Source organism: Podarcis liolepis (genome assembly GCF_965112155.1).
Source record: "Podarcis liolepis genome assembly, chromosome: 4".
In the NCBI taxonomy this organism is placed as follows: Eukaryota; Metazoa; Chordata; class Lepidosauria; order Squamata; family Lacertidae; genus Podarcis; species Podarcis liolepis.
Window position 1 is genome coordinate 89738247 of NC_139558.1, and position 17261 is coordinate 89755507.

At 43.4% G+C, this 17261-nt stretch overlaps 1 protein-coding gene across 1 annotated transcript in view; it reads left to right on the top strand.

Moving 5' to 3' along the window:
• The first annotated feature begins 8994 nt into the window (after positions 1 to 8994).
• The window catches only part of SLC36A4 (solute carrier family 36 member 4), a 104976-nt gene continuing 96709 nt past the window's right edge, over positions 8995 to 17261 (top strand). The window contains exon 1 of the mRNA XM_083499748.1: positions 8995 to 9099. Within this exon, the coding sequence (XP_083355874.1) occupies positions 9072 to 9099 (28 nt within the window). The 5' untranslated portion in view covers positions 8995 to 9071. The remainder of the gene's footprint in view (positions 9100 to 17261) is intronic.

Here is a 17261-nt window from a genome sequence, read left to right on the forward strand (position 1 = left end):
CCACCACCACTGCTGCCTCCGGACTCGCGGGCGGCGTGGGCGAGAGTCTCTTTCCCTCCCCCCTCTCTTGGGCGGGGAAGGGTCGATGGAACTCCTCGCGCCAGGACGACGGCGCCAGTGCCTCGCGGCGGAGGACCCGGAGCCGCTGCTTCCCTCCTGAGCCGGGCGAGAATGAAACCCAGGAAATTTAAGGGATATCATCAATAAGGGACCGCAGCGGGACACGGCGCTAGGATAAGGGACTTTCCCGCCAAATAAGGGACGGTTGACAGCTATGCCCTGCAATACGTCTATTGAAAGCACCTGGGGATGTGACCTGGATTTAGCTGAACCAGATCAAAACTCTATACACGTTCCTTTTAGGGAAGATGGAAGGGAATAAGAACACAGTGATCTCTTAAGCAGGTCAGGCTAAGGAAGACAATGGATTCTGGCTGTGCCAGGAGATTTCCGCATCCTGGTTGAGTGGCAGATAATTTGGATCAGCGGGAGACAAATTACTTTAACAGTCTTGACTCTTGGGGGAGTGCCATATTTGCAAAGATCAAACAGTGCTCCATGCAAACTTGTGGACTAGAGTCAATGGACCTGCAGTTGTGCAGATCCTTTTTGTAGACATGTGAGAGGATGGAGAAGGGAAGAAGAGACAAAGCCAGACAGAAAAAATGGGAATGAGTCACATCAAATAATATTGAGGTCTGTTCCCAGAGTTCCTTGAGAAGAGGGGCTGGCAATTAAACCACTGTGGGAACTGCAGTTCTTCAAGGGAAATAGGGCATAATAATAATAATAATAATAATAATAATAATAATAATAATAATAATTGCAATTTATATACCGCCCTTTATCAGAAGATTCCAGAGCGCTGTGCAACATTAAAAGCACATTGCAGAACATCAGTGATAAAAACATAATAAAAAACATATTGATGGACAGCCTAATAATAATATAGTCATCATAACAGTCCACTCACTCCTACTTTCACAAGCCATAGATTATTTAATAGCCATAGGCTTGGGTACAGAGGAATGTTTTTAGCTGGCACCTAAAGGCATGTAAGTGATGACACCAGGCGAACGTCTCTGGGGAGAGAATTCTGCACTCGGGGAACCCTCTTTGTTGTTTAGCCGTTTAGTCATGTCTGACTCTTCGTGACCCCATGGATCAGAGCACACCAGGCACTCCTGCCTTCCACTGCCTCCCACAGTTTGGTCAAACTCATGCTGGTAGCTTCGAGAACACTGTCCAACCATCTCGTCCTCTGTCGTCCCCTTCTCCTTGTGCCCTCCATCTTTCCCAACATCAGGGTCTTTTCCAGGGAGTCTTCTCTTCTCATGAGGTGGCCAAAGTATTGGAGCCTCAGCTTCACGATCTGTCCTTCCAGTGAGCACTCAGGGCTGATTTCCTTCAGAATGAATTGGTTTGATCTTCTTGCAGTCCATGGGACTCTCAAGAGTCTCCTCCAGCACCAGAATTCAAAAGCATCAATTCTTCGGCGATCAGCCTTCTTTATGGTCCAGCTCACTTCCATACATCACTACTGGGAAAACCATAGCTTTAACTATATAGGCCTTTGTTGGCCAGGTGATGTCTCTCAGTACTCTCAATAAACTACAATTCCCGGGATTCTTTCGAGGAAGCCCTAGCTGTTAAAAGTGGTTTGTGATCTGTCTCTTTTATGTATAGAGTTCTACCAAGGCTTGATGACTATTGATGCAAGCATGTTCTGCTTCTATATAACAGGGATGGCGACAACCTTCTTCCAGCCTAGGGGCCGTGTACCCTTCTGAGTCAACTTCCTAGGGCCACAGACCTGAGGTGGGTGGAGCCAAAGGCAAATGTGGGAGGAGCAACGGATGGAAGCTTCACCTTTGTTGAAGTAGCTTTCTACTAGCAAGCAAGAGGCACTGAGTTCAAGCACCTATGCCAGCTGGGCAAAGACATTCAAGGAGGACATGAAGTAGGGCTAGTGAAAAGAAAGAGTTCCCAGATAGGAAGATCCATATTCAGCCCCCGGCCATGAGGGTCCTCATCCCTTCTCTATAATACCAATAATAAAGAAGTGTGATTCATCTTTTCCCACGCAGTTCTTTTTAATAGTCCAGAGTTGAGTCTAGTTTTAAGTGTTAGACATACCCTAATTACTGTTTACGATTCTGCAAAATACAAGGCAAAATTCACGACAATATATGGATTATCCCCATCATTAATGCCAGAGGCTTTTATGAAAATAAGAGAATTCGTTGTTGTTGTTTTTCAGAAAGGAGGCGGAAGCAGAAGAGGTGGTTCACTGCATGCATCGGAAGCCAATTAATATTCCACCAGCAAGACAATAGGTGTCAGTGTATCTTTTACTCTGCATATGTGGGTTGCCAACACACCCCTTTATGTAACTGGCATTTGTGAGCAAAGACCACAGACCAGGGAGAATTAAAGCTGTGGGGTGAACGGATTCGTTAGTATGTCAGGTTTTAATAGCCTTTGCTGTAGCATTCTAATTACAGGGTAATGTTGTTCTTCAGGAATGATGGTGGGTGAAGAAACTCTCGCAAACGGTGACTTTGAATGCAGAGACCGTGAACCCTCTAAAATATCAGAAACTGCTAGAACTGTTCTGAAGATGGGGCATGGAGTCAACAAACCCATTTCACAAAGAGCTGGAGCTCTACAAGGGGGACAGAGGCAACGTCTACAAATAAAAAAAAAAGAGGGAGACAACTTATTTATTTCAAGCATTGTGTTTTACTCCACTCTTCAGCTGAAAAGACTCCCAGAGAGGCTTGCTTAAAACCAGACGGTTGCTGCCCACAACCTTACAATAATAAGACATGATGCAAAAGGGGAACTGGATGGAGAGGGAAAGGAAGGGGGGAGAAAATCAAATGTAGGCACCAGTTCTTTCAGGCTTCCCAGGGTTATCTGGTTAGTTACTGTGAGAACAGGAGCAAGTACACTCGGATACCACAGTTGGTGGAGCATAAGACTCTTAATCTCAGGGTCGTTTGTTTGAGCCTCTTGTTGGGCAAAAGATTCCTGCATTGCAGACGGTTGGACTAGAAAATGATTCTCGTGGTCTGTTCCAACTCCATGATTCCAAGTCAGGTCTATGAGACTTCCCACTGCTCCATAACAGTTCCATTCACCATTTATGAAGCATTTCTGTATCCTTCTGCTGTGCTGAAGAAGAATTCCACGAAACAGTGGGTATATCCGGAATCGCTGTTCACTACGTCTGTTTGCGGACCACTTCGGCAGCGTTGGACGTCATAAAACAAAGTTTTACGGCTTGTTTTCTGACCCATTGCTTCTTTCAGAGATTTGCATAGCCTACAAAGACTTTCAGAGACCTATAAGACTTATGTTTATTTGGTTCTATGTTTTCAAGAGAATCCACCAAGAGTGCATATTTTGGGACTTTCAGAGATTTAGAAGATTTCTGTTTGTTTGGTTTTGCAGAGAGTTCATATTTCATATATTTCATATTGTTCAATGTTCTGTATAGATTATATAAAGAGTTTATATTGACATCGCATTGTTGTATTTGGTCATCGTATTGCCTTTGGATATTACTACTATGTGACTTCCCAGCTTCAGTGGACACTGGTCTAAGCCTCTTGTTCTCCTGTACTCACCAGTGATATCACCCTCTTCTGGAAAAATCTCCAGTTAGTTTCTGTGGCAACCAGCCACTACTCTTTGGTCATGCAAAGAGATACTTAACAGACTGGGCTAGAGCCTTCAACTTACCAAAGACACTGATTTGACAACTTTAGTAGCCTGCCTTCCTACAGAATTCCATCTTACATATAAAAAACCGCACGCTAGACTAAGACCCCCAAAGATGACATCCAGACTCACCTTCCAACCCTAACAGTATAAATGTCCATTTAGAAACAATTACTAGAATTTAATTTTCACAGAAGCCAATTAATTTCACCTCCAAATAAACTCTGCAAGTTAGTTTGCAATCCGCCCCACATCACCCATGTCAGTTGCTTCCAATTAATTTGTCACCAAATAATTTTCCACTCAACTCCTGCTCCAAAATCAATTCCCGTTCATTTATTTGTCCCCTTTCATCATTACACCAGTCCACAAATCAAAAAAAGAAAACAAATAGAGTGTAAATTTCCATTTTGATGAGGAAACAGGAGAAAACATGAAAGTTACAGTACAAAAACCTACAAAAGATTAAGCAACAATGAAAAGTATAAAATCAGCAGCAGCAGCAACAGTACATTCATTCCAGTGACTTAAGAGATAAAAGACCTGAGGGTCAGTTTGGAAGTGATCATAGGTTATCTTTAGAATGTGGAACAAAGCCAGTTCAAATACCCTATTTTTTGCACCATAACACTCACTTTTTTCCTCCTAGAAAGTAAGGGGAAATGTCTGTGCGTGTTATGGAGCGAATGCCTACGGGTGGCGGGGGGGGGGGGTTCTGCTGCAGTCGTGAGCAGAGGATCCATGGTTCCCCTTCCTTCCCTCCTCCGTGGTTACAAAGCATGGATCCTCAGGATTTTTGCATTGGGCTACTCCAAACTCACTGTCAGGTCACATGTCTGTGGCCACAGCATGAACCACAAAAATCATATATCCACTATTTCGTTTAGAATATTTTTTTTCTTGTTTTCCTCCTCTAAAAACTACGTGCGTGTTATGGTCTGGTGCGTGTTATAGAGCGAAAAATACGGTAGTTTCTACTTTCTTGGCTTGGGAGAAAGGTTGCGAGTCAGCAGCTGAGCATCTGACTGACAGCAGCTCTTTCAGTCATTGTTTCTACACTTGCATCAAGACATACAAATTAGCAGATACATAATTTTTGCAAATCTGTGCCCTCATTTCTCATCTCTTTTGGTTCTGCATTTCCTTGGGGGGCCGGGATTTGTAAGTGGCCATCCTAACCTTAAGGAATGTGGAGACAATGGGATTTCCAAAGTTGCTACCATATGGAACCTGACACCTGGAGAACATAAATGTATTATTCGCGCCCTAAAGGTAAAGGGACCCCTGACCATTAGGTCCAGTTGTGGACGATTCTGGGGTTGCTGTGCTCATCTCGCTTTATTGGCCGAGGGAGCCGGCGTACAGCTTCCGGGTCATGTGGCCAGCATGACTACGCTGCTTCTGGTGGACCAGAGCAGTGCACGGAAATGCCGTTTACCTTCCCGCCAGAGCGGTACCTATTTGCACTTTGACGTGCTTTCGAACTGCTACTATGGCCAAAAGAGTGATACTGACGCACAGGAAAGCTAAGTGTACGGCTACATTTAATCAACCCATTGAAGATAGGATTACACTTGCCATTTATGAACGGATTTCTTATAGACATAGCCTTTGCGTGGACAAGTATAATGACATTTGGAAAGCATTTGTACATAATGTAGTAGGTTAAAAATAAACACGAATCTATTGGGGTAATCTAATTTAATACCTATAAATTAGATAAGTACATCTGGAATTGGAATTGTTAACTTTTAGAAATTCGAACTAAAATGCTGATGGATTTCATGAGGTTGTATATATATATATATATATATATATATATATATATATATATATATAACAACCTCATGAAATCCATCAGCATTTTATATGTCATCCTATCCACTTGCCTGATAGTACGTCTTATTGAACTCAATAGCATTTAATATCTGTGTTGACATGTAGAGGTTCACAATCTTAAGGATTTCCTTTTGACTCTTGTTGCACACTCCTTTTGCAATACAAGTACATCAAGGCCGGCTTAAATCTTTCAGGGCTACGGAGATTCAATGTGCAGGACTCCGAACACTTGAGATGTACTATAAGAATGTCAAGTATAATGAGTGGCAAAGCTGCATGTGATAATCACCTCTCTGCTTCTGAGCAATTCAGAAAACCTTAAGATGACACAAATTAATGAGGAGCGGGGGGGACGACCTTCAGTTCCCTTCTCCTACATTTCAAGTCAACATATGCTTATTTCCCAAGAGCACCTGTAACTCTTATTATTTTGAAATATTCAAAAGTGATCCACAATGAAGCTGTTATAAGAATTTCAGGTCTCAAATATATAAATTAAATGTTCATAAATGTACAAGGCAAACATGTACATAAATATATAAACCACATGTCTGGAAACAGTACAGGAAGACAGTCCTGAAACAATTTTGACTCTTCCAGTGGCCACAAATACTCCTCTGCAGTTTGGATGGAAATGGGAAAACCCTCCCCAGTGTCTCTGTGCTCACAAATCCTGCCTTAAGGGCACATTTAAGATATGAACGGGGTGAGTCTGTGACCTGGAATTAAGTATATATCATCACAAAAGAATGGCCAGGATGCCCAGGTAATCCAATCACTGACCATTAACAGGTTTCCTGCCAGACAAGATTTCTGCTGTAGACTGCCTCCTGTGATGGATTTCTGCTGTAGACCACCCCTTCAATGATGTACGTATGATGTATTGTGGGGGTGGTCTTGAGCGACAGGGTGGGCAATTCCAAAAGTCTATATAGGAGCTTGCACACCATTGTTCTGGGTTACTCCTCCCTTCTGCATGCGATGAGTGAGGACCCTGTTGCAACAGTTTAATAAAGATCAGCCTTACTAGCTGCTTTGCTTCTCAATACAGTGGTGCCCCGCAAGACGAATGCCTCGCAAGACGAAAAACCCACTAGACGAAAGGGTTTCCCGTTTTTCGATGCGCTTCGCAAGATGAATTTCCCTATGGGCTTGCTTCGCAAGACGAAAACGTCTTGCGATTTTTTTCGCTTCCCCCCCTTTTTCTGAGCTGCTAAGCCGCTAATAGCCTTTTAGCCGCTAAGCCGCTAAACCTTTAATAGCCGCTAATAGCGCTAATCCGCTAAGCCGCTAATAGGGCTGCTTCGCAAGACGAAAAAACTGCTAGACGAAGAGACTCGCGGAACGGATTATTTTCGTCTTGCGAGGCACCACTGTATTCTCTGGTTGGTCTCTGTTATTTTCTCCTACTGATAGGGAACCCAGTTAAGGACTCTATAAGGGCTCTTGGATACCCCATAAGGGGAAAAGGGCAGATTTTGTTTACAACAGAGCTCTTAAAATAAGCTGCTGCTACTCCCCAATGAATTATTTCTTAACTTGATCTTTCTTGAGGTATGAAAAAATTTATTTTAAAAATAACAAAATATGCAAGGCAGACTCAGTTAACATGGGTGTAGCCAGGAGTTTGGGGGGGCAGGCCTTTTGTTGGGGGCGGGAGGGGGGAGAACCTCAGTTTGCTATGTATTTTTATTGATTTGGGGGGCAGCTGCCCCTCCATGCCCCCCCCGGCTACACCCATGGCTCAGTATACTCCTGTTCCTTTAAGAGTAGCTTATTATACTTGCACCCAAAAATTATTGTGCACAGGATTTGAGCAAAATCCCTTTGGATTCAGCATGGCTTATTTCTGAAGTAATGATTGGGTTGCAAGCTCACAATCTTTAGTACACTTGTTTAGGAAAAACACCCACTGAACATCTGTGCAGCACAGTTTATGCACTGAACTTAATGGGGCTTGTTTGCATGGTTGAATAAGCACATGGTGCATGTTCCCCTCTTTCCCCCCTTTTAGGTTTTAAAAAAGCCAGGCTGTTGTACAAATCCTATGCACTTACCTGGGAGTAGGCCTCAGTTAACATGGAGGACTTATTTCCGAATAGCATATATATCTATATCTATACAGTATCTATATCTATATCTATATCTATATCTATATCATCTATCTAAATATGACCATACTATAAGCGCAATAATGTTACCTCCCAGCCTGACAAGCACTGAAAATTAACTGGACTTTGGCAATTGCCAAATCATATACAATAGCTAGCATTAAACAATTAAACAACAAACATATACTTCAATAAGCCTAAGCAAACTTAGACAAACACTGTACTAAATATATATAAAATAATCACCAATTCCCCTGCCCCACCCCCCTGGTAAGATACAAGGTTTCAGAAGAGTTTGTTCTAAAATGCATATACAGTAGTTTAAAATCTGGATGGACCTATGCTAGTCCTTTTTAAGACAATGGCTTATTCTCTCATTTCCCTCTTACAAGACATCCTGGCCACCTTCATGCTTCATTACTTGTAGGGTGAGTCTCCTCCCCTGAGAAAGATGTCTACCTGTTTGTGAGGCTGAGATTTCCCATAGTACTTTGAGCTATAAGTAAGGTGAGAGTCTTCATACTCTTTTTAAAAGAGGAGTGAGTGTAAAGTAGCAGCTCTTTTGCAGAGATGCTTTTCCCAGCGCTGATAGTTTTCATTTTGTTGTGCTTTCTTCAACTGATATGGCTTCTTCTGCAATTCTCTCTGAAGGTAATCCCGCAAATTAAGTGGGTTATTTATTTAAAACAGTTTTGGGCCTGTTACTGTTGCTAGTATTTTACATTTCGGTTCTTGTGTATTCTCAAACAAGCCCCTGGGCTCATTCACAAATTTAACACTAATTAAAGGGGCCATTGTTTTGCTTGTTACTATCTCGTTCGTTTGTGGGTGTTTACATTGCAAACTGCCTTGTGATCCTCGGATTAAGGGCGTCATAGAAATTTAATAAATCATTGCTTGTCTTTTTAATTTTTTGAAAAATGTGTTTCAGTTGCCAAGTCGCTTTGGCTGCTTGCGAAGAACGGGATATTTATTTTCCTACACACACACTTACACAATACAAATGTATTTGTGTGTATATACGTATAAAATGTATGTGAGAAACAGACACTAGGGAAGTAGCACATACTATCCCTGAGATTTGGCGTTGGATGTGAGAGACAAAACAGCTGTCTTGGGCCACACCAGCCAATAAAAAGAAAAGGCCCTTCTAGGGTTTGCTTCAAAGAGCCTCGCTGGCTGTGGAATTTTCCTCCCTCCACTACCCAGAGAGATGGCCGTATCTCCTGTGCCCTCTCTAGCCCCCATGCGCCTCTATGGTAAGTCGCTGCCCGCGAGCCCAGCGGGAGGGGGGAACCAGAACCGGCTTTGTAGACGCATGCGCAGCCGCTGCTGCGGCGCCGGGGCTCCACATTGGCGGAAGGAGTCGTGGAGCGAACCATAGAGAAGGCAGAGATGGAGACGGCGGCAAGAGAAGAATTAGGTACGTATCTTTATGTTTGCCGGGTGGCATTGAATGGGTGGTTGGGGGAGTAACTCTGATCGTTAAATGGGAGAAGTGTTGAGAGTACGGGGAGGGGGGGAAAGGTGTTTTTATATCCCCTTTTTTTGTTTCCCTGTCACCCCTCTCCGCCCGTCATGGTTTGCCCCGTTCGCGTTTGCTCTATCCGAGGAGTCGGGAGAGACCATCCTGTTTGGAGGGGTGTGGGGGACGCAGGTTTGAACCGAGCCCCTTCCCCAGCTTAGCCTGGGCTGGCGCTGCAGCCTCGGGAGGGTGAGGGGAGGCCGGTTCGTTGGAGTTAGCAAAATCCGCCTTTGCTTTTATCTCTCGCAGGGGGATTGCAGTGTGTTTAAAAAAGGGGGGGATGGGGAACCGTATTTTTATTGTATTTATTTCATTTAATAAGATTTATTGTGAAAAACAAAACCAAACCGTCAAGGCGGTTTGCAAAACCCTCAAGGGCGGTTTACAAAAGACATAACTGTAAAGGCAGCTTCTTTTAAACGTGCAAAAGGTTGAAATCAGATTAAAGGGACCTTAGCTTTCCAAGCACCTGGGTAGCTTTGCCTGAACAAGAATGTTTCTAGCAAGCGCTAAAAAACAGAGCGGAGAAGGTGCCTGTTGGATCTCAATAGGCAGGAAGTTCCGAAGTGCAGGCGCTGCTGCACTAAGTGATTGGATTCCTTCAAGTAACACCTTAGAGACCAACTAAGTTTGTTATTGGTATGAGCTTTGGTGTGCATGCACACTTCTTCAGATACACAGCCGGTGTGGTGTAGTGGTTAAGAACGGTAGTCTCGTAATCTGGGGAACCGGGTTCGGTCTCCGCTCCTCCACATGCAGCTGCTGGGTGACCTTGGGCTACTCACACTTCTCTGAAGTCTCTCAGCCCCACTCACTTTACATAGTGTTTGTTGTGGGGAAGGAAGGGAAAGGAGAATGTTAGCCGCTTTGAGACTCCTTAAAGGTAAAGGGGACCTCGGACCATTAGGTCCAGTTGTGGATGACTCTGGGGTTACGGCGCTCATCTCGCTTTATTGGCTGAGGGAGCCGGCGTACAGCTTCCAGGTCAAGAGGCCAACATGACGTAAGCCGCTTCTGGCAAACCAGAGCAGTGCACGGAAACGCCGTTTACCTTCCCACTGGAATGGTACCTATTTATCTACTTGCACTTTGACGTGCTTTCAAACTGCTAGATTGGCAGGAGCAGGGACCGAGCGGCGGGAGCTCACCCCGTCGCGGGGATTCAAACCGCCAACCTTCTGATCAGCAAGTCCTAGGCTCTGTGGTTTAACCCACAGCCCCACCCGTGTCCCTTGAGACTCCTTAGGGTAGTGATAAAACGGGATATCAAATCCACCCCCCCCCCCAAACTGGAAGGATTTTTTAAAAAAATTTGTTTCGACTACGGCAGACCTACCTGTAAGTGATTGGAGTTACTGCCAATGCAATAACAGGTGTGATGTGGCACCTGTAGTGGTGCTGATTCCGCCAATTGAAGTGGTCGAGTAGGTGCATGTAGGTTGACAAGGCATCACTCCTGTTGGCAATTGTGCTGCAGCATTCTGCACTAACTGCAGCTTCTGGATCAAGCACGAGAGAAGCCCCACAAACAGCGCATTGCAGTAATCCTGTCTTGAAGGAACCAACGCATTAAACTAGTTTGTTACTACTGACCCCACTTAAAATGTGTGCAGGTTTGCAAATGGCCCACTCTCCAAGAACTGTGTGGCTGAGTTTTTCATATTTGCAGCGAATATTTATTTCTTCCCCTTTGCACAATGAGTGCATGGGGGTGGGGGTGTAAGTGGTCTCTCTGAATTTTAATTTGGGGCATTTGGCAATCCAGCGGGTGGGTGGATTCAGACAAAGTCATACATGAGTGGTGATTTGAACCGGAGAAGCAAGACCACCTGAAAGGGATGTGCATGTTTTTATTTGGGTGTGACGGTTCTGCTTTGCGTGTATACTTCTTTTGCATTGTCAGCGCTTGGACTACATAACCTTTTGAGGGCACTTACAACTCTGATTCATAGAATCATAGAATCATAGAGTTGGAAGAGGCCACAAGGGCCATCGAGTCCAACCCCCTGCCAAGCAGGAAACACCATCAGAGCACTCCTGACATGTGGTTGTCAAGCCTCTGCTTAAAGACCTCCAAAGTAGGAGACTCCACCACACTCCTTGGCAGCAAATTCCACTGTCGAACAGCTCTTACTGTCAGGACAGTAAGATTCCGCATGCCGTAAACTCTCAGAATCACCTTAAATGTGGGGCAAGGAAGGAGACAGTGAGTGTTGATGGATCTTGCCATGTGTGAATGTGTTCATATGAGATGTTGCTGCACCAGCTCTTAACACACACCCTGCCCCTCTTTCGCCATCTGAGCAACTTGCCTTAATCAACCCAATTTTCAATGGGATTCCCACTTTCCAATGGGTTAAGGGTTGTGTGTGTGTGTGTGTGTCTGTGTGTGTGTGAACACCATAGCTAGGACTTCTGCCCTGTGGAGGATACGATGGATGTAATAGCCACAAGGTTTACTTTGGAAATAGTACTGAGATGCAATTAAGACTACTGTATTCCTCCTTGGACCTGATCACTCAGCATTGTGCAAGAGGGAGTTGGGTAATGGAAATCTACCCTTGGCTTTTACTGTGGCTGCAAGGAAGGAAAAAACCATCAAACAAACTGCACTGAGCCACACAAGCAGCTGAGGCAATAAACTGTTTATTTATTTATTTCATGAAATTTATCCACAGCTTGATTGTAAATCCCCTCAAAGCAGCCCCCCCCCCCCCCGAAGATAAGCCCAAGTGCTCTTGATTTATTAACACGCAAGCTTCTCCTATGCTTGTTTTGCTTGCAAGAAATTCTATGTACCGTATGTTCCGACTGGCTTCCGACGAAGAGAAGTGCTGGATCGAATTCTGAATTCAAAATATTTGCATTATCCTTTTCCACCTTGACACTGTAAGCCTTTTCACGGATCTTAATTAAATTAGCATTAATTAAAAAACACAATCTGAGGGAGCAATCCTATACACAGAAAGGTGACGTGAAGCAAACTGGCTTAAAATTACATCAGATTCAAACTGGGTTCAGCAGTGGGGCTACAGCTAGCTTAGAGCTAACCTAATCCTGGAAGAGAGAAAATGACCATTTTAAATATGGTCTGTTTTATGCCACCCCTTTTGCTGGCTTAACTTGTGTTCACATGACCAAGCTGAACGGGCTAAGCATAACTGGTACATGATCAGTCTTCCAAAAGAACACTTGAGTTACTTAATTCAGCAATTGAACATGCTTCCATCCAGGGCTTTCCACCGCAGCTGGAGCTCATTGGAGCTCAACTCTGGCACCTCTAAGGTGGGCGCCATTGCCTTTCCAAGAGAAAAAGGGTGAGTTTCGGCACCTCTTTTTCTAGAAAAATAGCACTGCTTCTCTCCATTTCTCAAACACTGGTGTGGTTGACTTGTTCATCCAGAAGCTTTATACGAATCTTCCACATTTCTGAAAGGCTTTACATATTTGGCTTAGCCACATGACTGCGTTTAACTACAAGCCTTGTTCCTTGATCTTTCAATATACCATTTAATCTGGTTCTCTGTAGACCAGAGCAACATGGATTGCTGTTATAATCATAGTCCCCATCCCAATTCATGTATGATGAATTGCTCTTTCAGACAAAGCATTTATCCATCTTCTGACTAGCCAAGATACCAGGGTGGATAAAAATCAATGCTAAAAAAAAAAAAGGATTTTTAAAAATTTAAATCGGATTTTTAAAATAAAATGCTTTTGGAGGAAAAATCTTTCCAAAGATAGTTTTCTATTTAAGCTACATTATAGTCCAAAGGCTATTCATCAGGAAATAAGGATTTGTTTTAAGTTTTTAATGTGTGCTAAAACTCAGTCTAAGTTGTTTTGTTTTTTTAAATCGTTTAACCACATCAGTTAACAAACATGGATACGTATGCTATAATGTTATTGTTTTACTTAAATAAATTGTTTAAATTGTAAAGGAAATTGTTATTTTTCTCCTTCCAATAAAGTACAGCATAATTATTGTCTATTAGAAACAAATTTCTAATAATATAACCAAATCAGTAATTTTTGATATAACTGTAAAAACTACTCTGAAAATTTATTGTTCCAAAATTGAAACCTTCATCTGGATGTAAATATTAAGATTATACCAGCAAGAATGAGTCTTTCTGTAAAAAAAAAAAGATTTAAATCAAGACTTACTGACTAGTGATTTAAATGGATGATTTGAATCAAATCCACCCTGCAAGATACTGCAACGTGCATGTGATTACAAAATCGAGAGACAAATACTTCATTGTGTATCGCTGAGATAGCAAAGGATGCCTGCCTTGTCATTCAGTGGGTTGGGTTTAGGCCATAAAAAGTGCATTCTGTTACATTAATATGTGGGTCTTTCTTTAATACAGACTGTACAGAGCTAGTACATTAATATTAATAATCTTTTCCGGGACTGCTTATTTTATTACTGGTATACTTGGCATGGTATCTAGTCTTACCTGTTTATAGAACACTGGCTGAAGAGTTAGCATGAAGTTTTGATTTGGTTCTCTTCACCCATCTGTAAGTATGGGAAGAGACTGTGCTTGCTTGGTCATTATTTTTCTTGCACAGGTTGCTTTCCACCTTTGCACTAAAAATTATCTGCTGGACAAATTATATGATGGACTTAATCATTTTAATCAGTGGTGGGGAGAACCCCTGGCTCACAGGCCAAATTATGCCTCGTACTGGGAGGCTGTTTTCCCTCAAACCTGTCCCATAGCTGGCATCATATGTGACACCAGGTGCAGGGCAGGTAAAGACACTTCTGCAAAGGATGGATCTGGAAGCCTTAAAAGTGTACTCTCAATTGCTCTCAATTGTTCATTGACAAATGAGGCTTGCTGTGGGTGCCAAGCAGCTGATTGACACTTAATAGCACCTGATACTGATATAATACAGCTGATCGCTGTCCAAATTGGGCTTGCTCAAAGCGCCAATCAGCTGACTGGTGCTCATAAGTCCTGCAGTGAAATGCTACTTTTGCACACATGAAACAAAATTTAAAAATTCCTTCCAGTAGCACCTTAGAGACCAACTACGGTAAGTTTTTTATTGGTATGAGCTTTCATGTGCATGCACACTTCTTCAGAATGCATGCACACGAAAGCTCATACCAAGAACAAACTTTGTTGGTCTCTAAGGTGCTACTGGAAGGAATTTTTTTATTTTGTTTCGACTACGGCAGACCAACACAGCTACCTACCTGTAACTTTGCACACATAGTTTGAAATCAAAGGAAATGGGACACACAAGTACTGCTGATAGGCTGAATTGAGCTCAGTCTGGCCTGCAAAGGAAAATGCAAAAATTTTATACATCATTTTATAAATTAGCTAACATACAACATTGTACAATTCATTTTAATAGCTGGATCTTTGCGATGCTTTTTTTGTCAAACGTGGCTTAGTGTTGATCTCTGCACTGGTAGATGCTTCATTCAGAATCTGTTTGCACGAGCACCGTCCAATTTCCTCTAGGCATTCACTTTTACAACTGTTTGCAAATATTGGAAAGCACCGTTCTGGTGTTGGCTTTTGAGCAAATGCCTGATTCAGCAAAGGAGTCTGCTTCTGGCCCGGCCTCACTTGTTGAGCCAGTTGGGGCACTTGGGTAAATGATACATAAAGTCAAATCTCTGGGTGTGGGTCTGGATCCTCGGACTGCAAGGATAAACATGTTCAGGCATCTACCTGGACATGCAGATTCTCCAGGTAAGGTTTAAACTCCACCCCAATGTTCTTGCAAACAGGTGGAAGACCCCTGGCAGGGATGGAGGGGGGCACAAGGGATGGGGTGGGGCTTGCATGTCCCTGTCTCCGTTGACCCTGTTAGGTATTTTGCACGGTTAGGCAAATGTTTCAACTTAGAATCATAGAACTGTAGAGTTGGAAGGGACCACGAGGGTCATCTAGTCCAGCCCCCTGGAATGCAGGAATCTTTTTGTCCAAGGTGCGGCTCGAACCTACAACCCCCGAGATTAAGAATCACACTCTCTACCGCCTGAGCTATCCCTTGCCAACTGGAGGTTTCATCTAGCTTCTCTTATTTTGTGCCTCCCCCCTCTACAGTGGTACCTCGGGTTACAGACGCTTCAGGTTACTGACTCTGCTAACCCAGAAATAGTACCACAGGTTAAGAACTTTGCTTCAGGATGAGAACAGAAATCGTGCAGCGGCGGCAGTGGGAGGCCCCATTAATTAACCTCCAGAACGAATTAAGTTCTTAACCTGAGGTACCACTGTCATTCCCTTTTTCTCTTTCCTGTTCATTCTACCCCCATCTTCCACACCAAATGCTAATATAAGTGCTCAGCAGCAGCATTTTAGATTTCTTCCCTGTCTTCCTGTGTTTCTCCTACCCCTTTTCGTTTTATACCAAAGAGGATAGCAATAGGGCTAAACCAGAATGGGAAGACCTGCTTCTGAAATAGGCTCCCCCCCCCCCCAATTCAGAATGAGGGCAGGAGTTATGCTCACCAAGCAGCAAAACCTCATGTTATATGGCCTCATTAAGAAGCCTATTCAGAGTGATAGTGGCACTTAATGCCTTCATCCCATAGCCAAATCGGATTGGTTGGTTCCTAGTGCTGGTGTAACCCTTTAATGAAGTGACACACACACACACACACATATATATATAAGAATCAAAGCTATAGATTAGGAACAGAAACAGCATGGAACTGATGGTGACCAACATAAAGAAAAGTAGGTGAGTGAAGACTTTTGGAAACTCTTGCCGGGCAAAAATGTGGTTTGAAGCTACAGGGGTACCTCCGGTTACGAACTTAATTCTGTTTGTAACCCGAAACCGTTCTTAATATGAGATGTGCTTTCGCTAATGGCGCCTCCTGCTGCTGCCACGCCACCGGCGCGCCACTTCCGCTCGCATCTTGGGGCAACGTTCGCAAGAAGGGGCATCTACTTCCGGGTTAGCGGAGCTCATAAACTGAAGCATTCGTAAAGAGGTTAACACGAGGTTCCATTGTACGCTGGTTCAATCCATTAGTTGAAGAACAAAAGAGAGGGGAAGCTAAATGACACAGAAGTGTTGACTTTGTTCCTGAACACATTTGCCCCTCCTCTTTACACCTGCATTTCCATCAAGGACCTAAATGGATTACTTTTACTTGTTCTCTTGCTCCCACTCCCTGAAATCAAATCCAGTGCCTGAAACATTTCCTCTGAAATGTTCCAAGTTTGGCGTCATTGCTGTAAGATTTACCCATCTTAATGGATAAAGTGAGTCAGTTACATTGGGCAACCATAATTTGGGATTGCATTATAGAGATACCATTTATATTGATTTCACATGAAGAAACTTAAAAAAAAAAGTCGTTACTATTGTGTGACTCCTTTTTGCACTCTTGTGGAGAGGAAATTGGAAAGGATTACTAGCCATTTGCTAGGGAAATGGATGTTTGTCAGCTGGGAAACAACTTTTTGCCCATCAGCTGAGGGAAATGAGAGTCAACTTTGGCCGAGGGAGAATTGGAAGTCAGTGGCGTAGCGTGGGTTGTCAGCACCCGGGGCAAGGCAAGTAATTTGTGCCCCCTAACCCGTGGATTTGCGCCCCCTAACTCTAACCCCCAGATGTTGCGCCCGGTCCGGCCGCCCCCCCTGCACCCCCCACGCTACGCCACTGTTGGAAGTAAAGGTGACCTGAGAATAATGTCCCCAAATTTCGCAGGTGGCTTTGGAAGAACGGGAAAGGAATGTTTTAAGTTACGGTTCTACAGGAAGAAAGGTCGCATAATAATAATAATAATAATAATAATAATAATAATAATAATAATAATTAATAATAATAATAATAATTATTATTATTATTATTAATTTATACCCCGCCCATCTGGCTGGGCTTCCTCAGCCACTCTGGGCGGCTTCCAGCAAGATATTAAAATACAGTAATGCATCAAACATTAAAAACTTCCCTAAACAGGGCTGCCTTCAGATGTCTTCTAAAAGTCTGATTGTTGTTCTCTTTGACATCTGGTGGGAGGGCGTTCCACAGGGCAGGTGCCTCTACCGAGAAGGCCCTCTGCCTGGTTCCCT